We start from the raw sequence: 25,502 nt of genomic DNA on the forward strand, positions 1-25,502 counted from the left end.
GCTTTCAAATTAACTTTCAACCAAACTGCCACGCGCAACATAGAACGCTACAGCACAGCAATGGGCCCTTCCTCTCACAAGGTTTGTGCCAACTTAATGCCTATTTAAACTGATCTCACCTAACCTGTGTCGTGGTTTTAAGACACAAAGTTGGATAAGATGACACAGACACGGTGAATTCTTCAAGAAGACGAAAGCCTTTATTTGCAAATATTCGGCTGGAACATTCAGAGATGACACCACCTGTCCGTTCTCTAATTGCTCTCTGATCCACAGAAACAGGCAGCTCTTTATTACAGTTTTTCAGCCTTATCTCTGCTACATTATCTTTCATGCTGTACTCCTTTTTGCATCAATCTGTCTTTGATTCTAGTATTCTCTGTCTCGCCACCATTAACTTCCGCCCTTGGTTCAGTCTTTCCCCTCATATCTCTTCATCTGTCGGCAGCCGTCAAATTCCAAACTATTGCTTTTAATCTCCCAGCTATGTTGTTAGCTGAAGCCAAGGTTACACACACCATCTTATACTGTTACACACACCATTTTATATTTAATACAAGGACATAAATGTATTTATTAAGAATACAAAAGTATAATACAATAGTAAAAATAAGTAACTTGTTTAATGCCTTGACTACTAGATAAATTATTTAATTAAGTGCTGCTATAACTTCCATACCTGCCTGCACTTTCCCCTAATCCCTACACTTTCCATGTGCCTATCTAAAATCCTCATTAATGCCACTATTGCATCTGCGAAGATAGACACAAAATGCTGGAGTAACTCAGCAGGACAGGCAGCATCTCGGGAGAGAAGGAATGGGTGACGTTTCAGGTCGAGACCCTTCTTCAGACTGAGTGTCAGAGGAGGGGGAGTCTAGAGATGGAAGGGTAGGGTGTGAAAACGACAGATAATAATGAAATGTGGAATGATTCATTGTTAGCAGAGGGGAAGGTGACAAGGATGCATACAATTAGTAAAATGAACCAGGACAGTGAAACTAGTCGGGGACCCATGCTGGGGGAGGGATGGAGAGAGAGGGCAAGCAAGGGTTACAGGTAAGTAGACGATGGTGAAGAAGGTGTTTGGCATGTTTACCTTCATCCAACTGGGCACTAAGTACAGGAATGGGACATCGTGATACACCTGTACAAGTTGTCGGGCTTGTTCTGGACCCTGGCTTTAGGGAGGTAGTGATTAAACGAGACAGAGTGCAGAGAAGATTCATGAGGATGTTACTATGCATGAGGAGCTTCAGCTACAAGGAGAGACTGGCTAGATTGGGACTGTTCCTTGAAGCTCAGGAGGCAGAAGGGCAGTCTGTTAGAGGTGTATAAGTTCATGAGAGGATTAGATAAGGTAGACGCCAGGCACTTGCCATGAGTGATTACTCAGAGTAGGCAGTCAGACGGCTTTAAAAAAAAAAATCTTAAACCGCGCATGCGCAGATTGTTCTCCTCTACGTAAAAATTACAGTAACAATTCAATTTGCCCAAGGCTTCCGAATCTACTTCATTCTGAATTACTGAATGGGTGGGAGATGGAGGATGACGGCAGGTGGAGAGATGGTGGGAAAAACGGGAGCATACCGGGACGTTGAATCAGTTATCATCTTATTGAATGACAATACTTGTTCCAGGACCAATTGGGGGCAGAGTTCCTTTCACAGCGTGTGGAGAGTCTGACCAGGGGGAAAGTTGCGGGGAGGGCAGGAGCGTTGAGAAGGAGGGGGTCGATGATCATGCCAGTAACTCACTCACTCACCGCTGCCGTGGTGCTCCGGGCGCGGAGCCACCGCATTGTGGCCGGGGAGGGAAGCAACTCGGGTGGTTACGAGCGGCCGCCGGGACCCGACAGCAGAACTGGCCGCCACCTCAGCGCCTTCTGCCGGTCCGCCCACCTCTGGCAGTGCTCTCCGTCTGAACATCTCTCACCTGCCGCTCGCCGACTTCGCTCATGTCGGCCGTTTCCCGCAAATCCTTAAATTCCCACAGCCGAGTAACCTCAATTGGTCCCTTGATCTCGGTGTTGGAATTTAAGGATTTGCGGGAAGCGGCTGACATGAGTGAGGCCGGGAGAGGCAAGAGAGAGGTTTTCAGACGGAGAGCCCTACCAGAGGTGAGTGGGGGCCGGCAGAAGGGGCTGAGGTGGCGGCCGGTTCCTCTGTCCGCACCTGGCAGCCGCTCGCAGCCACCCGAGCTACTCCTCCCCCCGGCTTCAATGCGGTGGCTCCGTGCCCAGAGCGTCGCAAGTGGGTTACTGGCACGATCCCCAACCCCCTCCTTCTCAATGCTCCTGCCCTCCCCACAACTTTACCCTGGGCCACTCCCCACACGCTGTGAAAGGAACTCTTCCCCCCCAACACCCCTGGAAATACGGTATTTAAAAACATATAGCACCAAGAAATGTACTTACCACATTATCGGTACACAAACTGCATTCTTCTCTTTGTTTCCCAAGATACTCTTAAGATTTAGGCAATCCGTACTTGGAAAACCTGCCAAGAAACTTGCGCAGTCCTGCAAAGGCAGAATTTCAGCTGCCTCCGGCCCTGCATGTCATTGACGGCTTGAAGCAGCGCTGACGGCACGTGGGCTGCACAGACCTTCGCGTGTTACAAGTGCTGCGGTTGAAAGGCACGGAGAATTATGCCTACCTAAGAGATCGATCTCTTACATAGGCATTATTCTCCCATGCCTTTACTATTTATATTTAATAATGACCATTTTATAATTTTAGTCGGGGTAGGCAGTGCCTACCTTGCCCACCCTGACGGCACGTGCCCGGTAGACGCCCAGGTAGTCTTTCACCCAGAGCAGGGGAATTAAGGACCAGAGAACATGGATTTAAGGTGAGAGGAGAAAGATTGAATAGGAACCTGAAGGGCAACTTTTTCACAGGTGTATGCAATGAGCTGCCAGAGAAGGTACAGTAACAACATTTAAAAGACAGGTGCATGGATAGGAACGTTTTAAATGGATATGGGCCAAACCCGGACAGGTGGGACTAGTGTAGATGGGGCATCATGGTTGGCATGGGCAAGTTGGGCCGAAGGGCCTGTTTCCGTGCCGTATCACTCTTTGAGTGATTCGTTGCAGAAGTGACTGATTCTGTGTTTCTGCCTCCACAGTGCCTACTACAAGTGGCATCAAGGGATCATCTTCTTGCTGATGTTCATGTTTGTCGTAACCGTCGCTTACCATGCACGACAGGTAAGCCACCTTTTTAAAAAATAATCCAAAATGCTTTTATTCAATTTAACACAATTACAGAGTAGTAGCAAAGTCAAGACTGCCTCTATTGGCCAGCGTTCACGGAAGGCCTCCAGAGTCCCCGTGGACATAGAAACATAGAAAATAGGTGCAGGAGGAGGCCATTCGGCCCTTCGAGCCAGCACCGCCATTCATTGTGATCATGGCTGATCGTCCCCTATCAATAACCCGTGCCTGCCTTCTCCTCATATCCCTTGACTCCACTAGCCCACTCCATTAGCTCTATCTAACTCTCTCATAAATCCATCCAGTGACTTGGCCTCCACTGCCGTCTGTGGCAGGGAATTCCATAAATTCACAACTCTCTGGGTGAAAACGTTTTTTCTCACCTCAGTCTTAAATGACTTGCCCTTTATTCTAAGACTGTGGCCCCTGGTTCTGGACTCGCCCAACATTGGGAACATTTTTCCTGCATCTAGCTTGTCCAGTCCTTTTATAATTTTATATGTTTCTATAAGATCTCCCCTCATCCTTCTAAACTCCAGTGAATACAAGCATAGTCTTTTCAATCTTTCCTCATATGACAGTCCCGCCATCCCAGGGAACCTACGCTGCACTGCCTCAATCACAAGGATGTCCTTCCTCAAATTAGGAGACCAAAACTGTACACAATACTCCAGATTTGGTCTCACCAGAGCCCTATACAACTGCAGAAGAACCTCTTTACTCCTATACTGAAATCTTCTTGTTATGAAGGCCAACATTCCATTAGCTTTCTTCACCGCCTGCTGTACCTGCACGCCAACTTTCAGTGACCGGTGTACAAGGACGTCCAGGTCTTGCTGTACCTCCCCCTTACCTAACCTAACTCCATTGAGATAATAATCTGCCCCCTTGTTTTTGCCGCCAAAGTGGATAAGATCACATTTATCTATATTATACTGCATCTGCCACGCATCTGCCCACTCACTCAACCTGTCCAGGTCACCCTGCAACCTCCTAACATCCTCTTCACAGTTCACACTGTCACCCAGCTTTGTGTCATCCGCAAACTTGCTAGTGTTGCTCCTAATTCCCTCTTCCAAATCATTAATATATATGGTAAACAGTTGCGGCCCCAACACCGAGCCTTGCGGCACTCCACTCGCCACTGCCTGCCATTCTGAAAAGGACCCGTTCACTCCTACTCTTTGCTTCCGGTCTGCCAACCAATTTTCTATCCATGTCAACACCCTACCCCCAATACCATGTGCTCTAATTTTAGTCACCAGTCTCCCGTGCGGGACCTTATCAAAGGCTTTCTGAAAGTCTAGATACACTACATCCACTGGCTCCCCTTCATCCATTTTACTTGTCACATCCTCAAAAAATTCCAGAAGATTAGTCAAGCATGATTTCCCTTTCATAAATCCATGTTGACTTGGACTAATCCTTTTACTGCTATCCAAATGCCCCATTATTACCTCTTTAATAATTGACTCCAGCATCTTTCCCACCACCGAAGTCAGGCTAACTGGTCTGTAATTCCCCGTTTTCTCTCTCGCTCCTTTCTTGAAAAGTGGGATAACATTAGCTATCCTCCAATCCACAGGAACTGATCCTGAATCTATTGAACATTGGAAAATGATCACCAATGCGTCCACTATTTCTAGAGCCACCTCCCTGAGGACCCTGGGATGCAGACCATCAGGCCCAGGGGATTTATCATCCTTCAGTCCCATTAGCCTACCCAATATGATTTTTCGCCTAATGAAAATTTCTTTCAGTTCCTCTACCCTCTTAGATCCTCTGTCCTCCAGTACATCTGGGAGATTGTTTGTGCCTTCCTTAGTGAAGACAGATCCGAAGTACCTGTTCAACTCTTCTGCCATTTCCTTGTTGCCCATAATAATTTCACCCGTGTCAGCCTTCAAGGGACCCACATTTGACTTTGCTATTCTTTATCCCTTAACATATCTAAATAAACTTTTACTGTCCTTCTTTATATTCCTGGCCAGCTTCCCTTCGTACTTCATCTTTTCAGCCCGTATTGCCAGTTTTGTTTCCTTCTGTTGTCCTATGAAAGTTTCCCAATCCTCTGGCCTCCGGCTACTCGTTGCTGTGTTATACATCTTTTAGTTTTATCCCTAACTTCCCTTGTCAGCCACGGTTGCCTCCTGCTCCCCTTAGAATCTTTCTTCCTTTTTGGAATGAAATGATCCTGCGTCTTCCGGATTATGTCCAGAAATTCCTGCCATTGCTGTTCCACCGTCATTCCTGCTAGGATCCCTTTCCAGTCTACCTTGGCCAGCTCCCCTCTCATGCCTTCATATTCCCCTTTGTTCAACTGCATCACTGCCACTTCCGATTTAACCTTCTCCTTCTCAAATTGCAGATTAAAACTAATCATATTATGATCACTACCTCCAAGCGGTTCCTTTACCTCGAGTTCTCTTATCATATCTGGTTCATTGGACAACACTAAATCCAGAATTGCCTTTTCTCTGGTCCGATCCATTACAAGCTGCTCTGAGCATCCATCTCGGAGGCATTCACAAACTCTCTTTCTTGGGGTCCTGAACCAACCTGATTTTCCCAGTCTACCTGCATATTGAAATCCCCCATCACCACAGTGGCATTACCTTTGTTACATGCCTGTTTTAACTCCTGCTGCAACTTACACCCTACATCCGGGCTACTATTTGGGGGTCTGTAGATAACACCAATTAGCATCTTCTTGCCTTTACAATTCCTCAACTCAATCCACAGTGAGTCTACCTCGTCAGTCCCTATGTCTTCCATACTTCACCAGCAGAGCTACCCCCCCTCCTCTGCCCACCTGCCTGTTCTTTTTATAGGATGTATAACCCTGAATATTAAGTTCCCAGGCCCGATCCTCCTGCAGCCACGTCTCAGTAATCCCCACAATGTCATATCTACCAACCTCTAACTGAGCCTCAAGGTCATCTACTTTACTTCTTATACTTCGTGCATTCATATACAATACTTTTAATTCCTTACACATCTCACCTTTCACATCGATCCCTATTACACTTGGCCATACTCTCCTATCCCCTTGTGAGCTTTCTTCCCCATTAATTCTGGGATCATTAACCATCCTTTTACTCTCTTTCCCTTTAATTCTGTCCTCGACTATCCCATTTGACACCCCACCCCCCTTATTCAGTTTAAAACCACCCGTGTAGTACCTGTAGTGGCAAACCTGCCTGCCAGAATGCTGGTCCCCCACCTGTTAAGATGCAATCCGTCCCTTTTGTACAGTTCCCCCTTACTCCAAAACAGATCCCAGTGATCTAAGAATCTAAATTCCTGCCCCCTGCACCAGTTCCTCAGCCACACATTCAGGTCCCGTATCTCCCTGTTCTCGCCAGCACGAGGAACTGGAAGCAAACTGGAGATAACAACCCTGGAGGTCCTGCTTTTCAGCATTTTTCCGAGCTCTCTAAAGTCACGCTGCAGAATATTCATCCCCTTCTTTCCGACATCGTTTGTGCCGACATGCACTACCACTTCCGGATGTTCACCTTCGCCCTTGAGGATTTTCTGCACTGTCCGTGACATCCTGGATCCTGGCATCAGGAAGGCAGCACACCATCCTCGAATCCCGTCTGTTGCTGCAGAAACCCCTGTCCCTACCTCTCACAATGGAGTCTCCAACTACAATGGCGTTGCCTGACGTTGGCCTCTTTGGTTTTGACTCAACAGCCCTTTTTGCTTCGCAAGCCAGTCCGCTGCTCAGTGTGATAACATCTTCTGTCCCGACAGCTTCTAAGTGGGTGAACCTGTTCACAAGAGGTACAACACCCGGGGACGTTTGCATTCCATGTTTCCCCCCATTCTCACCGTCACCCACCTTCTCTCTTCCAGTACCTTAGGTGTAACAATCTTACTGTAGGACCTGTCGAGGAACGACTCCGTTTCTTAGACTAACCTGGGGTCATCCACTTGCTTCTCCAGTTCCCCAACGCGGTCCTTCAGGAGCTGTACCTGTACTTCTCACATTTGTAGCAGCCAGAGGCGCCAGCAGTGTCCTTGACCTCCCACATACTGCAAGCATCACACTGAATCAGCTTGCTTGACATCTCCTTATTTTGCATCTCCCTCTCCAGCGTTTTGCGTAGCCTCCTCTCCTCAGCCTCCTCGCCGAAGACTCTTGAGCCAAAGACTCGCACTTTTCTCACAGGGCACTTCCCTCACAAGGCCGCTCCCTCACTGCCGCTCCCTAAGAGGCGTTCTCAGAGCTCCCGTGGATTTTGAAGCAACAGCAACAAAGGGAAGCGGGAGAAAGCACTGATTGGGCTCTAGCCCGAGTGGGAGGAGAGTTAGAAGTGAGTCAGAGGGGGAAAACAGTTTAAAACTGAGGAATTTGGTTTGTAAATTGGTAAATTAGGCAATTTATCAGTCAATATAAGCAGGACACCGCGTGTTCCCTCTCCAGGGACACGCGGGTATGGACATAGGCCCAGAAGGGGGGCAGGCAGTCAACCCGGGCAGAAACTTCGACTGCCCGCTGCCTGGACCGGCGAACAGGTAAGCCACTGTGAGATCTGCTCGGGTCTCTCCCTGTCTCTGGGCCCAGGCCTGGTCTCCAGTCCCTCCCTGAGCACTGGATGTCTGGCTACATTGACTGCAGTTTTTGCACCTATTAGCTAGTGTAGAATGAGGTTGTGTTCTGATGTACCTCTGGCCACTCGGAGCCTTTGAGAGGAATATCAATGCCATTGGGCCTCACATTTTTTTCCTTTTTTCCCCCTTTTTTTTTAACCAAAAATAATTGACTCAATTATTGAAAATAATATTTACAGTACAATATAAAAAGAAACGAAACCCACCACCATAATACACGTCAAACAAATATACCAAATAAACTGCTAGGCAACTCTATTACAATCCCCATCGAGGATGTATTCCTCCCCCCGCGGTGCCCAGCAGTCCGGCAATCCCCCCGGGCGCCCGTGGACAGCGCATAGTCCCTCTCTAACACCACCCGGGCGCGGACGTAACCCCGGAAAAGGGGGAAGGCAGCCAGCTTAACAATCGACCGCCCGCTGCCTGGAGCAGACCGACAGGGAGATCAACCCTCCCCACTCACTGCCTTGTGCCGAAATACCCAAATCGTGGGACTAAAATGCAACCACAACTTGAGGAGCAGCCCCTTCAGATATTCATCCAGGGGGTGGGCCTTGCATTGTGTGTGGGCCTTGCATTGTCCTCGGGGCAATGCAGAGACTGAGTGCCCGTGTTGGTCCCCCTCGCTCACAGATCGAGTCAACAGCACGACTGGACTTCCTGTGGAGGCTGCTGGCCAAGAGGGAGATGGAGGAGATGGCAGAGTTACGTCGGCACAACGAGAGTCTCCTCCACAACATCCTGCCTCAACATGTGGCTCATTACTTCCTCCACAAGGATCCCGAAGATGAGGTACAACCCGCTGTGTGCTCTAACTGAACTGCCGTGTGCTCTAACTGAACCCGCTGTGTGCCCTAACTGAACCCGCTGTGTGCTCTAACTGAACCCACTGTGTGCTCTAACACTGACCCCGCTGTGTGCTCTAACACTGAACCATCTGTGTGCTCTAACACTGACCTCGCTGTGTGCTCTAACACTGAACCATCTGTGTGCTCTAACACTGACCTCGCTGTGTGCTCTAACACTGACCCCACTGTGTGCTCTAACTGAATCCGCTGCGTGCTCTAACACTGAACCATCTGTGTGCTCTAACACTGAACCCACTGTGTGCTCTAATTAAACCCGCTCTGTGCTCTAACTGAACCCGCTGTGTGCTCTAACTGAACCCGCTGTGTGCTCTAACTGAACCAGCTGTGTGCTCCAACTGAACCCGCTGTTTGCTCTAACACTGACCCCACTGTATGCTCTAACACTGAACCAGCTGCTGCGTGCTCTAACTGAACCCGCTGTGTGCTCTAACACTGACCCCACTCTGTGCTTTAACACTGAACCAGCTGCGTGCTTTAACACTGAACCAGCTGCGTGCTTTAACTGAACCCGCTGTGTGCTCTAACTGAACCCGCTGTGTGCTCTAACTGAACCTGCTGTGTGCTCTAACACTGACCCCACTGTGCTCTAACTGAACCCACTGTGTGCTCAAACTGAACCCACTGTGTGCTCTAACTGAAGCAACTGTGTGCTCTAACTGAACCCGCTGCGTGCTCTAACTGAACCCGCTGTGTGCTCTAACTGAAACCGCTGTGTGCTCCGAACCCACTGTGCTCTAACTGAACCCACTGTGTGTTCAAACTGGATCCACTATGTGCTCTAACTGAACCCGCTGTGTGCTCTAAAACTGAACTCGCTGTGTGCTCTGACACTGAACCAGCTGTGTGCTCTAACTGAACCCGCTGTGTGCTCTAACTGAACCCACTGTGTGCTCTAACTGAACCTGATGTGTGCTCTAACATTAAACCCGCTGTGCTCTAACTGAACCCGCTGTGCTCTAACTGAACCAGCTGTGCTCTAACTGAACCCGCTGTGTGCTCTAACTGAACCTACTGTATGCTCTACTGAACCCGCTGTGTGCTCTAACACTGAGCTCACTGTGTGCTCTAATACTGAACCAGCTGCGTGCTCTAGCTGAACCCACTGTGTGCTCTAACTGAATCCGCTGTGTGCTCGAACTGAACCCGCTGTGTGCGCTACCTGAACCCGCTGTGTGCTCTAAAACTGAACCCGCTGTGTGCTCTAACACTGACCCTGCTGTGTGCTCTAACTGAACCATCTGTGTGCTCTAACTGAACCATCTGTGTGCTCTAACTGAACCATCTGTGTGCTCTAACTGACCCCGCTGTGTGCTCTAACACTGACCCCGTTGTGTGCTCTAACACTGAACCAGCTGTGTGCTCTAACACTGACCCCGCTGTGTGCTCTAACACTGACCCCGCTGTGTGCTCTAACACTGACCCCGCTGTGTGCTCTAACACTGACCCCGCTGTGTGCTCTAACACTGACCGCGCTGTGTCCTCTAACACTGATCCGCTGTGTGATCTAACACTGACCCGCTGTGTGCTCTAACACTGACCCCGCTGTGTCCTCTAACACTGACCCCGCTGTGTGCTCTAACACTGACCGTGCTGTGTGCTCTAACACTGACCCCGCTGTGTCCTCTAACGCTGACCCGCTGTGTGCTCTAACACTGACCCCGCTGTGTGCTCTAACACTGACCGCGCTGTGTGCTCTAATACTGACCCCGCTGTGTGCTCTAACACTGACCGCGCTGTGTCCTCTAACACTGATCCGCTGTGTGATCTAACACTGACCCGCTGTGTGCTCTAACACTGACCCCGCTGTGTCCTCTAACACTGACCCCGCTGTGTGCTCTAACACTGACCCCGTTGTGTGCTCTAACACTGACCCCGCTGTGTGCTCTAACACTGAACCAGCTTTGTGCTCTAATGAATGCAAGAGCCCTTTTTGGGGATTATTTGAATCTTGTGACAGCTAGATTGTAATGTGTGTTGTACTTGTCTGCCCGCGGTGGCCAGGACGTCTACTTTGAGTCGCACAACGATGTGGGCGTCCTGTTTGCCTCCATCCCGGAGTTCAACGCGTTTTATTCACAGGCGGAGGGCAACAAGCAGGGGATGGCGTGTCTGCAGCTGCTCAACGAGATCATCGCAGACTTCGATCAGGTGGTTATTGTGCCGTACCATCCCATGCATGCGTCCCCCACACCCCCAGTGACCAACACCCTCCTAAACCATCCCCCCCACAACGTCCCCCCCACAACGTCCCCCCCACAACGTCTCCCCCAAACCATCCCCCCCCTGACCCAGCTGTGTGCTCTAACTGAACCCGCTGTGTGCTCTAACTGAGCCCGCTGTAGAGCACACAGCGGATTCAGTTAGAGCACACAGTGGGTTCAGTTAGAGCACACAGTGGGTTCAGTTAGAGCACACAGCGGGTTCAGTTAGAGCACACAGTGGGTTCAGTTAAAGCACACAGCGGGTTCAGTTAGAACACACAGCGGGTTCAGTTAGAGCACACAGCGGATTCAGTTAGAGCACACAGCGGGTTCAGTTAGAGCACACAGCGGGTTCAGTTAGAGCACACAGTGGGTTCAGTTAGAGCACACAGTGGGTTCAGTTAGGGCACACCATCCCCCCCACACCACCACCCCCCCACACCCTCCCCCCACACCCTCCCCCTCATACCCTCCCCCCCACATCCCCCCCATCCCCCCACACCCTCCCTCCCCCCTCCACCCCCACTGACCAACACCCCTCCACACCGACCCCCCACATGCCCCCCCCCCCCCACACCGTGCAACCTGGCTCCTACTGGCCTTGCTGAGGGTGAACATACCTTGACTGATGGGCTGACCTAATTTTGCTCTGTCTCCACTCTGCAGGCTATGAATGAAGAACGCTTTAACAATGTAGAAAAGATTAAAACCATTGGGAGTACGTACATGGCAGTGTCTGGTCTCACCACGGCGATGGAGGTGTGTACACTCACACTTCATGCACTCTGCACCACATTGCTCACTGCCCAATGCACTTGCCAACCACTTTGAAACACGACGCACACTTTTTCGGTTTAGCTATCGATGACCAAATCACAGCAAGTCAAGCCACGACATCACTGCTTCACTCATCCTGGCTTCAATCTAGAGTAGACCTCGGTTGCTGTCTGTGTGGAGTTTGCACGCTCTCCTGCGTGCAAAGTTTTTCTCACTTCAGTCTTAAATGGCCTCCCCTTTATTCGAAGACTGTGACCCCTGGTTCTGGACTCGCCCAACATTGGGAGCATTTTTCCTGCATCTAGCTTGACCAGTCCTTTTATAATTTTATACATTTCTATAAGATCCCACCTCATCCTTCTAAACTCCAGTGAATACAATCTTTCCTCATATGAGAAGTCCTGCCATCCCCAGAGATCAATCTCGTGAATCTATGCTGCAGTGCCTCAATCACAAGGATGTCCTTCCTCAAATTAGGAGACCAAAACTGTGCACAATACTCCAGATGTGGTCTTACCAGAGCCCAATACAACTGCAGAAGAACCTATTTACTCCTATACTGAAATCCTCTTGTTATGTGGTATTACATCCCAATTACTGTGGTCAATATACTGATCAATGAAGGCAAGCGTGCCAAACGCCTTCCTCACTCCCCGTCTACCTTGGCTGGGGATTTCACCCCGTCTTGGCATTGATCATGGCATCCTGTCATCCCCGAGATTCAAGGCAGAGAATCCCCAGCACCTCCCTCCATATCAGATGTGGTCTCACCAGGGCCTGATGGTCTGCATCACAGGCTACTCAAGGAGGTGACTCTAGAAATCGTGGATGCATTGGTGATCATTTTCCAATGTTCTATAGATTCAGGATCAGTTCCAGTGGATTGGAGGGGAGCTGATGTTATCCATCTTTTCAAGAAAGGAGCGAGAGAGAGAGAACAGGGAATTATAGACCAGTTAGCCTGACATCGGTGGTGGGGAAGATGCTGGAGTCAATTATTAAAGAAGTAATAATGGTGCATTTGGATAGCAGTAAAAGGATTGGTCCAAATCAACATGGATTTATGAAGAGGAAATCCTGCTTGACTAATCTTCTGGAATTTTTTGAGGATGTGACAAGTAAAATGGATGAAGGAGAGTCAGTGGATGTAGTGTATCTGGACTTTCAGAAAGCCTTTGATAAGGTCCCATACAGGAGATTCGTGGGAAAAATTAGAGCACATGGTATTGAGGGTAGGGTATTGACATGGTTAGAGAATTGGTTGGCAGACAGGAAACAAAGAGTAGGAATAAACGGGCCCCTGTCAGAATGGCAGGCAGTGGCGAGTGGAGTGCCACAAGGCTCGGTGCTGGGACGAGTAAAATTAGCAAATTTGCAGATGACACAAAGCTGGGTGGCAGTGTGAACTGCGAAGATGATGTTCGGAGGTTGCTGGGTGATTTGGACAGGTTGAGTGAGTGGGCAGATATAGTATAATGTAGATAAATGTGAGGTTGTCCACTTTGGTGGCAAAAACAAGGAGGCAGATTATTATCTCAATGGTGTCAGATTAGGAAAAAGGGAAGTGCAACGAGATCTGGGTGTCCTTGTACACCTATCCCTGAAAGTTAAACATGCAGCTACAGCAGCCAGTGAAGAAAGCCTGTTGACCTTCATAACGAGAGGATTTGAGTATAGGAGTAAAGAGATCCTTCTGCAGTTGTACAAGGCCCTGGTGAGACCACATCTGGAGTATTGTATTCAAAAGGGAACTGCAGATGCTGGAATATCGAAGGTACACAAAATTGCTGGAGGAACTCAGCGGGTGCAGCAGCATCTATGGAGCGAAGGAAATAGGCGACGTTTCGGGTCTGAAGAAGGGTTTCGGCCCGAAACGTCGCCTATTTCCTTCGCTCCATAGATGCTGCTGCACCCGCTGAGTTCCTCCAGCAATTTTGTGTACCTTCTGGAGTATTGTATGCAGTTTTGGTCTCCTAATTTGAGGAAGGACGTCCTTGCTATTGAAGCATAGCATAGGTTCACAATGTTAATCCCCGGGATGGCATAGAAACATAGAAAACATAGCAAATAGGTGCAGGAGTAGGCCATTCGGCCCTTCGAGCCTGCACCGCCATTCAATATGATCATGGCTGATCATCCAACTCAGTATCCTGTACCTGCTTTCTTTCCATACCCCCTGATCCCTTTAGCCACAAGGGCCACATCTAACTCCCTCTTAAATATAGCCAATGAACTGGCCTCAACTACTTTCTGTGGCAGAGAATTCCACAGATTCACCACTCGCTGTGTAAAAAATGTTTTTCTCATCTCAGTCCTAAAAGACTTCCCCCTTATCCTTAAACTGTGACCCCTTGTTCTGGACTTCCCCAACATCGGGAACAATCTTCCTGCATCTAGCCTGTCCAACCCCTTAAAAATGTTGTACGTTTCTATAAGATCCCCCCTCAATCTTCTAAATCCTAGCAAGTACAAGCCGAGTCTATCCAGTCTTTCTTCATATGAAAGTACTGCCATCCCAGGAATCAGTCTGGTGAACCTTCTCTGTACTCCTTCTATGGCAAGAATGTCTTTCCTCAGATTAGGAGACCAAAACTGTACGCAATACTCCAGGTGTGGTCTCACCAAGACCCTGTACAACTGCAGTAGAACCTCCCTGCCCCTATACTCAAATCCTTTTGCTATGAATGCTAACATACCATTCGCTTTCTTCACTGCCTGCTGCACTTGCATGCCTACTTTCAATGACTGGTGTACCATGACACCAATTTGCCCACTCACCCGACCTATCCAAGTCACCTTGCAGCCTCCTAGCATCCTCCTCACAGCTAACACTGCCCCCCAGCTTCGTGCCATCTGCAAACTTGGAGATGTTGCATTCAATTCCCTCGTCCAAATCATTAATATATATTGTTTGGAAGTGCAACGAGATCTGGGTGTCCTTGTACACCAGTTGTACAAGGCCCTGGTGAGACCACATCTGGAGTATTGTGTGCAGTTTTGGTCTCCTAATTTGAGGAAGGACATCCTTGCTATTGAGGCAGGACTGTCATATGAGGAAAGATTGGAAATAGTGGGCTTGTATTCACTGGAATTTAGAAGGATGAGAGGGTATCTTATAGAAACATCGATAAGCTAGATGCAGAAAAAATGGTCCCAATGTTGGGGGAGTCCAGAACCAGAAATAGTCCATGAATAAAGGGGAGGCCATTTAAAACTGAGACGAGAAAAAAAAATTTCACCCAGAGAGTTGTGAATTTGTGGAATTCTCTGCCACAGAGGGCAGTAGAGGCCAATTCACTGGATGAATTTAAGAGTTAGATAGAGCTCTCGGGGCTAGTGGAATGAAGGAATATGGGGAGAAGGCAGGCACGGGGTTACTGCCTATGTCATCACTCTTGTAAGCTGGAATCCCACTGGGGTCAAAGAGAATGCAGTGCTACTCAGAGGGAATATACATACAAGTAAGCTGTGATGTGGTTACAGCAAGCAATGACATTGGTTTATTGCTGTCACAGGTGTCCAGACACATTGACAATAGCATGTTAGCTATGGAGATTAGACCAGGCATGAGTACAATCAGGTTTTACATGTAGGAAAGCTAACAGGTCATTAGCTATTGCGAGGGCAATTGAATGCAAACATGTGCAGGTAGCAGGGATTTAGATTCTTAACGGCCTGTCCCACTTAGGCGATTTTTTCAGCGACTGCCGCTGACTGTCACAGTTGTAGCAGGTCGCTGAAAAAACAGTGACTGGACCCCCCCCCCACGATAATGTTTACGACAAGCTACAACCGACCACCTAGCCGACGTCAAGCTACTGACAACCAGCGACCCTATAGGACGTCCACCTACGACCACACCTGTGACAACCTACGGACACATAGGCGACAACCTACGCCAACCAAAGTCAACCTACGTCCACCCGCGACAAGCTATGACCCTGTCGTAGCCTGAGGAGATGACTCACGACCATACAGGCGTCACCCCGCAACCATGTGGCGACAGCCTATCCGCCTGTAGGCACCGAGAAAATCGCCCAAGTGGAACAGGGGCTTTAGACCACTGGGATCAGTTTTGGGGTAAGGGTGAATTGTACAAAAGGGACGGGTTGCAAAGCGATAGGGGAGTATGGCCAAGTGAAATAGGAATCGATGTGAAAGGTGAGGTGAGTAATGGATTAAAAGTTATATATATGAATGCGTGAAGTATAAAAAATAAAGTGGACGAGCTTGGGGCTCAGTTAGAAATTGGCATGTATGATGTTGTGGGAATTACAGAGACATGGCTGCAAGAGGATCAGGGCTGGGAACTGAATATTCAAGGGTATACATCCTATCAAAAAGACAGACAGGTGGGCAGAGGGGGTGGGGTAGCTCGGTTGGTGAGGAATTAAATTCAGTCCTTTGCGAGCGGTGACATTGAAACAGGAGATGTAGAGTCAGTATGGATGGAACTGAGGAATTGTAAGGGTAAAAAGACCCTAATGGGAGTTATCTATAAGCCCCCAAACAGTAGCCTGGATGTCGGGTGCAAATTGAATCAGGAGTTAAAATTGGCATGTCGTATGGTAATGCTATGGTGGTTATGGGAGATTTCAACATGCAGGTAGACTGGGAATATCAGGTTGGTACTGGACCCCAAGAAAGGGAGTTTGTGGAGTGCCACCGAGATGGATTCTTCGAGCAGCTTGTATTGGAGCCTACATGGGAGAAGGCAATTCTGGATTTAGTGTTGTGTAATGAACCGGATTTGATAAGGGAACTCGAGGTAAAGGAGCCATTAGGAGGAAGTGACCATAATATGATGTTTTGATTTACAATTTGAGAGGGAGAAGGGTAAATCAGAGGTGTCAGTGTTACAGTTGAGCAAAGGAGACATTGGAGCCATGAGGGAGGAGCTGGCCAAAGTTGACTGGAAAGATACCCTAGCAGGGATGACGGTGGAACAACAATGGCAGGTATTTCTGGGAATAATACAGAAGGTGCAGGATCAGTTCATTCCAAAGAGGAAGAAAGATTCCAAGGGGAGTAGGGGGTGACAGTGGCTGACAAGAGAAATCAGGGACAGTATAAAAATAAAAGATATAACATGAATATAACATAGCAAAGATGAGCAGGAAGCCAGAGGATTGGAAAACTTGGAGGGTAGCTAATGTTATCCCGCTTTTTCAGAAAGGAGGGAGAGAGCAAACAGGGAAATATAGCCTGACATCGATGGTGGGGAAGATGCTGGAGTCAATTATAAAAGATGAAATAGCGGCACATTTGGAGAGCAGTAACAGGATCGGTCCGAGTCAGCATGGATTTACGAAGGGGAAATCATGCTTGACTAATCTTCTGGAATTATTTGAGGATGTAACTAGGAAAATGGACAAGGGAGAGCCAGTGGATGTAGTGTACCTGGACTTTCAGAAAGCATTTGATAAGGTGCCACATAGGAGATTAGTGGGCAAAATTAGGGCACATGGTATTGGGGGTAGGGTGCTGACATGGATAGAAAATTGGTTGGCAGACAGGAAACAAAGAGTAGGAATAAACGGGTCCCCTTCAGAATGGCAGGCAGTGACTAGTGGGGTACCGCAAGGGTCGGTGCTGGGGCCACAGCTATTTACAATATACATCAATGATTTAGATTAAGGGATTAAAAGTAACATTAACAAATTTGCAGATGACACAAAGCTGGGTGGCAGTGTGAACTGTGAGGAGGATGCTATGTGGATGCAGGGTGAGTAGGCAGATGCATGGCAGATGCAGTTTAATGTGAATAAATGTGTGGTTATCCTGTTTGGTGGCAAGAACAGGAAGGCAGATTATTATCTGAATGGTGTCAAGTTAGGAAAAGGGAAAGTACAATGAGATCTAGGGGTCCTTGTTCATCAGTCAGTGAAAGTAAGCATGCAGGTACAGCAAGCAGTGAAGAAAGCAAATGGCATGTTGGCCTTCATAACAAGAGGAGTTGAGTATAGGAGCAAAGAGGTCCTTCTACAGTTGTACAGGGCCCTAGTGAGACCACACCTGGAGTATTGTGTGCGTTTTTGGTCCCCTAATTTGAGGAAGGACATTCTTGCTATTGAGATAGTGCAGTGTAGGTTCACAAGGTTAATTCCCGGGATGGCGGCACTGTCATATGTTGATATAATAGAGCGGCTGGGCTTATATACACTGGAATTTAGAGGGATGAGAGGGGATCTTATTGAAACATATAAGATTATTACGGGATTGGAAACGCTCGAGGCAGGAAACATGTTCGTAATGTTGGGGGAGTCCAGAACCAGGGGCCACAGTTTAAGAATAAGGAGTAAGCCATTTAGAACGGAGATGAGGAAAAAGTTTTCACCCAGAGAATTGTGAATCTCTGGAATTCTCTGCCTCAGAAGGCAGTGGAGGCCAATTCTCTGAATGTTTTCAAGAGAGAGTTAGATAGAGCTCTGAAAGATAGCGGGGTCAGGGGATATGGGGAGAAGGCAGGAATGGGGTACTGATTGTGGATGATCACGTTGAATGGCGGTGCTGGCTCGAAGGGCCGAATGGCCTCCTCCTGCACCTATTGTCCATTGTCTATGTGGAGGTTATGCTTCAGAACATGGCGTGTTGGTGAGATCACATCTGGAGTACTGTTTCTTGCGTTATGGGAAGCATGTGACTGCATTGGAACCAGTCCAGAGAAGGTATATTGGAGGTCCCCAGTGGAGGTCTCTCAAGTACTAGTTGCATTTTAGTCCCACGATCCTGGAGTTTGGGCACAGGGCGGGGAGTGGGGAGGGGTGGGACCTCCCTGTCGGTATGCTCCTGGGCCTGGCTAAGATACCATAACGACTGCTTGATGTGTTGTGACCATTGAACGTTGATGTACTTTTGCTACACATGCAATGTCATATGCAATTGTTGAATAATGTCCCTGGAATGGGAAATAGAAAGGTTTATTGGATGAGTGAGTTGCACACAGTGTTGGAGTAGCTCTGCGGGTTAGGCAGCGTCTGTGGAGAGAATGGATGGGCAATGTTTTGGGTCAGGCACCTTCTTCAGACTGAAACGTTGCCTGTCCATTCCCTCCACAGATGCTGCCTGACCCACTGAGTTCCTCCAGCACTTTGTGTTACTCGTAGGGGGGGGGGGGGGGTATCCATCTAGAGCAAGCCACCTTTTTGTGTCATCTGCACACTTGCTACTCATTAGGAGAGGGAGGGGATGGGGGTGGGGGCCGGGGTGGGTGCATGGCAGGCGCTGGGTGTGCGTGAGGGTGGCGTGGAGTGGTACCAGTTAACATGCGCTGTTGTTGCAGGGGAACGACGATGAATGGCAGCACCTGTGCATCCTGGCAGACTTTGCGATCGCTCTGGAGAGTATCATGGCTCAGATCCAACACCACTCCGACATTGACTTCAAGCTCCGCGTGGGTGAGTCTGGGCAGCACGGTACACACAGTGGGCACCAGAGTCCATGCGGCATGCAGGGCACCAGCGCAGCAACACTGCTATATAAACCTGCAGGTGCTGCTTTAAACCGAAGATAGACACAAAAAGCTGGTGTAACTCAGCGGGTCAGGCAGCGAGCGTCTCTGGAGAGAAGGAATGGGTGACGTCTGAAGAAGGGTCTCATAGACATAGAAAATAGGTGCAGGAGTAGGCCATTCGGCCCTTCAAGCCTGCACCGCCATTCATTATGATCATGGCTGATCATCCAACTCAGTATCCCATCCCTGCCTTCTCTCCATACCCCTGATCCCTTTAGCCACAAGGCCCACATCTAACTCCCTCTTAAATATAGCCAATGAACTGGCCTCAACTACCTTCTGTGGCAGAGAATTCCACAGATTCACCACTCTGTGTGAAAAATGCTTTTCTCATCTCGGTCCTAATAGACTTCCCCTTATCCTTAAACTGTGACCCCTTGTTCTGGACTTCCTCAATATCGGGAACAATCTTCCTGCATCTCGCCTGTCCAACCCCTTAAGAATTTTGTAAGTTTCTATAAGATCCCCTCTCAATCTTCTAAATTCTAGTGAGTACAAGCCGAGTCTATCCAGTCTTTCTTCATATGAAAGTCCTGCAATCCCAGGAATCAGTCTGGTGAACCTTCTCTGTACTCCCTCTATGGCAAGAATGTCTCGACCCGAAACGTCACCCATTCCTTCTCTCCAGTCATTTCCTGAGCGCCCTGAGCCAGCAACATGTCCCGGGACTGATTCACACCAGGAGCCAGCAAAATTGTCCCATGTGGGGAGGTTAGATGACCAGACGGAGACACAAGGTGCTGGCATCTCCAGTAAACACACAGTGCAGGAGGAACGCAGTGGGTCAAGCAGCATCTGTGGAGGGAATGGACAGGTTGGGACCCTGCCTCAGTCCAGACCCGCATTACCATCTGGGTAAAGGCATTGGTTTGGTGACAGGAATCAGAGGGGAGTTGTACAGAGTGGGAGCCTGTAACCCGATGTTATAGAGTCATACAGCATAGAAACAGGCCCTTCGGCCCAACTCCTCCATGCCAGCGAAGCTGTCTGAATGTCTTTTAAGCATCACCATTGTAGTCACCCCGACCACTTCCTCGGGCAGCTCGTTCCATACACCTATACACTGTCCTCTGTGATGATATTACCCCCTCAGGTACCTTTTAAATTTAACATCTAACATCCAATTTAACAAATTAAAATCCCAACATTTAAGAAACAGACAGGTACATGGATAGGACAGGTTTGGAGGGATATGGACCAAATGCAGGCAGGTGGGACTAGTATAGCGGGGACATGTTGGCCATTGTGGGCAAGTTGGGCTAAAGGGCATTATGACTCTAAATCCACTTGCATTTACATCACTGTGTCTGGCTGAGTGAAATTCCAACTGTAACTTCTTGCCCCATTTTCTCAGTCGCAGAGTTATACAATGTGTTCATTGGGACCAAGATGCTCATCTCAGCTTGTCCCATTTGCCCACTTTATGCTCCTGGCCAAGCCCTATGCCGCATGGGTGACCCAGGGACATGCATATCTCCCAGTAGTTCAGGCCCATGATTCTCAAATCTCTCTGTAATCTGCTGCTTGTTCCCGCTGGCTGTGTATACGCGTATGTATGTATACATGTGTGTGTAGCCGTGTTTGTGCCTGTGTGTGTGAGTGTACATGTGTATGTATGTGGCAGTGCGTGTGTGTGTGCGTGTGTCCGTGTATGTGTGCATGTATGCGTGTGCGTGTGCACGTGCGTGCGTATATGTGTGTGCCTGCGTGCATGTATGTGTGTAAGTGCGTGCATGCGTTTGCATGCATATGCACGTGTGTGTGTGTGTGTGTGTGTATGTGTGTGTGCATGCATATGTGTGTGTATGTGTGCGTGTGCTGTGTGCATGTATGTGTGTGTGAGCATGTGCATGTGTACGTGTGTGTGTGCGCGCGTATGTGTGTACGTGTATGTGTGCGTGTGCCTGTGTATGAGTGAGTTTGTGCATGTGCGAGTGTGAGTATGTGCGTGTGTCTGTGCATGTGCATGTTCATGTGTGCATGCGTGTGTACGCATGTGTGCATACATGTGTGTATGTTTACGTGTGTGTGTGCATGTGTGTATGTTTACAAGTGTGTGTGCATGCATGTGTGTCCATGCGGTGTGTGTGTGTGTGTACGTGCTTGCGTGTGTGTGTGCTTGTGTGTGCATGCGTAAGTGTATGTGTGTGAGTGTGCGGGCACGTGTGTACGTGTGTCTTTGAGCCTGCGTGCGTGTATGTGTGCGTGTGTGCATGTGCGTGTACGCATGTGCATGTAGATGTGTGCATGCCTGCATGTGTGTGACCGTGTGTGTGTGTGTGTACATGCGTGCGTGTTTGTGCATGCATGCATGTCTGTATGTGTGCATGTGTGTGTGCCTGCGTGTGTGTACGTGTATATGTGTGCCTTCATGTGTGTGTGTGTACATGTGTGTGAGTGCGTGTATGTATGTCTGTGTGTGGGCATGCGTATGTGTGCATGTGTGTGTATGTGTATGCGTGTGTGTATGTAGGTGTACATGTTTGGTGCGTGCGGTGTGTACATGTGTGTGAACGGATGCGTATGTGTGCACGTGTGTGTGTGCATGCGTGTATGTATGTGCGTGCATTGTGTGCGTGCAAGTGTGCATGTGTATGTGTGTGGTGTATGTGCGAGTGCATGTGTTTACATGCATGTGTGTGTACGTGCATTAGTGCGTGGGCATGTGTGTTCGTGCATGCGTGTGTGTACATGTGTTTGTGTGTGCATGTACGTGTGTAAATTAGTGCGTGCGTGTGTGTACGTGTATGTGTGTGCATGCGTGCATGTGTACGTGTGTGCGTGCGTGCCTGTGCGAGCGTGTGTACGTGCATCTGCATGCGTGTGTGTACATGTGTGTGCTTGCATGTGTGTGTGTACGTGTGTGTGCTTACATGTGTGTGTGTACGTGTGTATGTATGTGCATGCTTGTTTGTGTGTATGTGCATTTACATGTGTGTGCACGCGCGTGTGTGTCTGTGTACGTGTGTGTGTGCATGTATTGTGCGTATGTGTGTGTGAGTGCGTATGTGTGCCGCGTGTATGTGTGTACATGTGCGCGTATGCGTGCGTGTATGTGTACTTGCGTGTGTGGGCGTGCGTGTATGTGCATGTGCGTTCATGTGTGTATGTGTCTGCGTGCATGTATGTGTGTGCGTGCGTTTGAGTCCGTGAGTGCATGTGTGTGTGAGTGTGTGTATGCGTGTGCTAGTACTTGCATGTGTGTGTATGTATGTGAATGTGTGCATGTATGTATACACGTGCGTGCGTTTACGTGCGTTTGTGCATGTGTGTGTGTTCGTGCATGTGTGTGTTTGTGTGTACTTGTGTGTTCATGCATGTTGAGTACATCTGTGTGTGAATGTGTGCGTGTATGTGTGAGCGTGCATGCATGTGTGTGAGTGTGTGTATATGCGTGTGCGTGTGTGTATATGCGTGTGCGTGTACTTGCATGTGTGTGTAAGTATGCGTGCATGTATGTATACACGTGCGGGCATTTACGTGCGTTTGTGCATGTGTGTGTGTTCGTGCATGTGCGTGCATGTATGTGTACGTGTGTGCTTGCGTGTTCATGCATGTGTGTACGTCTGTGTGAATGTGTGCATGTATGTGCGTGCGGCTGTGCGTGCGTGTGCAGGTGTGTGCATGCGTGTGTGTGTACGTGTGTGTGTGTGTGTGTGTGCGTGTGTGTGTACGTGTGTGTGTGCGCACGTGTGTGCATGCGTGTGTTGGCAAATGTATGTGTGTGTGCGTACGTATGTATGTGTGTACATGTGTGCATACGTGTAGACGTATGTGTGTGTGCGAGTGTGTGCACGTGTGTGTGTACGTGTGTGTGTGCGTGTGCATGTGTGTGTGCGTGCATGTGTCTGCATGCATGCGTATGTGTCTACATGCTGGTGTCTGTGCGTGTGTGTACGTGCGTGCGTACGTGTGTGTGCATGTGTATGTGTGCATGCGTACTTGTGTGTATGTGTGCATGCGCGCATGTTTACGTGCGTGTGTGCATGCGTGCATGTGTGTGCATGCATGTGTGTGTGCATGCGTGTGTCTGCGTGTGTGTGCGCATGCATGCGTGTGTGTGTGCATGTATGCGTGTGTGCACGTGTGTGTGTGCTCGTGCATGCCTGTGTATACGTGCGCGCGCACGTGTGTGCATGCATGTGTGTGCAAATGTATGTGTGTGTGCGTACATGTATGTATGTGTGTACATGCGTGCATACGTGTACACGTATGTGTGTGTGCGAGCGTGTGTGTGTGCGTGTGTGTGCGCGTGCATGTGGCTGCCTGCATATGTGTGTGTACATGCCTGTGTGTGTACGTGCGTACGTGTGTGTGTGCGCGCGCGCGTGCGTGTGTACGTATGCCTGTGCCAGCGTTTGCCAGCCTGTGCCACTCATGTGTGCGTGTGTGTGCGCATGCATGCATCCATGCATGTGTGTGTACGTGTGTGTGCGTGCCTACCTGTGCATTCGTGTGTGCATGCGTGCGTGCGTGTGTATGTGTGCGCGTATGCATGCGTGTGTGCGTGTACGCGTGCGCGTCTGTGCGTGCGTGTGTGCGCATGTTTGTGCGTGCGTGTGTGTGCGTGTGTATGTGTGTGTGTGCGCACATGTGTGTGTGTGCGTGTGCACATGTGTACGTGTGTGCGTGTGTGCGCATGCATGCCTGTGTGTGTGCGCGTGTGTGTGTGCGCGCGTGTCTGTTAATGCATGTGTGCACATGCATGCCTGTGTGTGTGTGTGTGTGCGCGCATGCATGCCTGTGTGCGGGTGTGTGTGCACGCATGCATGCCTGTGTGCGTGTGCGTGTGCGTGCACGCATGCATGCCTGTGTGTGTGCGCATGTTTGTGTGTGTGTGTGTGTGCGTGTGTATGTGTGTGTCCACACATGTGTACGTGTGTGTGTGCGTGTGTGCGCATGCATGCCTGTGTGTGTGTGTGTGCATGTGTGTGAATGCATGTGTGCGCATGCATGCCTGTGTGTGTGTGTGTGTGCGCATGCATGCCTGTGTGCGTGTGTGTGCACGCATGCATGCCTGTGTGTGCGCATGCCTGTGTGTGCGCGCGCATGCATGCCTGTGTGTGTGTGCGCGCATGCATGCCTGTGTGTGTGTGTGCGTGTGCATGTGTGTGTGAGCGCATGCATGCCTGTGTGTGTGTGCGTGTGCGCATGCATGCCTGTGTGTGTGTGCGTGCGCATGTGTGTGAGCGTGTGCGTGCGTGTGTGTGTGTGCGTGCATGTGTGTGTGCACGTGTGTGTGTGTGCGTGTGCGCGCGTGTGTATGTGTGTGTGTACGCGTGTGTGTGTGTGCGCGCGCAAGCATGCCTGTGTGTGTGCGCGCGCATGCATGCCTGTGTGTGTGCGCGCGCATGCATGCCTGTGTGTGTGCGTGTTTGAGCGCATGCATGTCTGTGTGTGTGTGCAAGTGTGCATGTGTGTGCATGTGTGTGCGTGCGTGTGTGTGCATATGTGTGTGTGCATGTGTGTGTGTACGCGCGTTAATGTGTGTGTGCGCATGCATGCCTGTGTGTGTGTGCGCGCATGCATGCCTGTGTGTGTGTGTGCATGTGTGTGTGTGTGCATGTGTGTGTGTGTGCGTGTGTGTGCGTGTGCTGACGTCTCTGGCTCATGTTGCAGGATTCAGCCATGGATTTGCGATCTCAGGAGTGATTGGGGCAAAGAAGCCTCAGTTTGACATCTGGGGCACGACAGTGAACATGGCAAGTCGCATGGACTCCACGGGTGTGAGTGGGAAGGTGCAGGTGCCCGCTGATACCCAGGTGGTCCTGTCCCTGCGCGGCTTTGTGCTGGAGTACCGGGGAGCCATTACCATTAAGGGCTTCTCGGAGACGCAGGGCAAGATGGATACCTATTTCCTGTTGGGGAGAGTGAAGGAGATTGTGAAGCATCACTGGATGAGGCGGATGAGTTCCCAGCAGACGCTGTCCGCCTTTGTGTCTGGTCTGGTGCAGCAGAAGAACACACCGGCAGCCCCCAACAACAAGGGTAACTAGTGCCGTGCACAGCACTGCCTGGCCCACATCGGCACGGCTCAGCGCCACACATCCTCCTCCATGGAGCAGGCGCTAATGTGATTGTGTAATAATGTAGTGCAGTGAATTTATAGAGAGATGTAAGTGGTTGCTCAGGTTGAGGAGAGGCTGTGTATCGGCACAGCGGCAGCCTCCGTCCAGCCTCCGTCTTGAGCCCAGACACGCTCGCCGCCGTCAGTGTGGTGAGACCCATGCCTGGCCTCGTCTGCTCGAGGCTCTCACCTCCAGCCCTTGCCCACTGTGGGACAGACAAGCAGCAGTCCCA

At 49.5% G+C, this 25,502-nt stretch overlaps 1 protein-coding gene across 1 annotated transcript in view; it reads left to right on the forward strand.

Annotated features, from left to right (window-relative positions):
- Positions 1-25,502, forward strand: part of LOC116976465 (adenylate cyclase type 8-like) — a 91,810-nt gene that overhangs the window by 63,179 nt on the left and 3,129 nt on the right. The window contains exons 13-18 of the mRNA XM_033026358.1: positions 3,132-3,213; positions 8,476-8,634; positions 10,713-10,859; positions 11,579-11,671; positions 18,972-19,086; positions 24,822-25,190. Of these exons, the coding sequence (XP_032882249.1) occupies positions 3,132-3,213; positions 8,476-8,634; positions 10,713-10,859; positions 11,579-11,671; positions 18,972-19,086; positions 24,822-25,190 (965 nt within the window). The remainder of the gene's footprint in view (positions 1-3,131; positions 3,214-8,475; positions 8,635-10,712; positions 10,860-11,578; positions 11,672-18,971; positions 19,087-24,821; positions 25,191-25,502) is intronic.

This window comes from Amblyraja radiata, chromosome 8 (assembly GCF_010909765.2).
Source record: "Amblyraja radiata isolate CabotCenter1 chromosome 8, sAmbRad1.1.pri, whole genome shotgun sequence".
Taxonomy (NCBI): Eukaryota; Metazoa; Chordata; class Chondrichthyes; order Rajiformes; family Rajidae; genus Amblyraja; species Amblyraja radiata.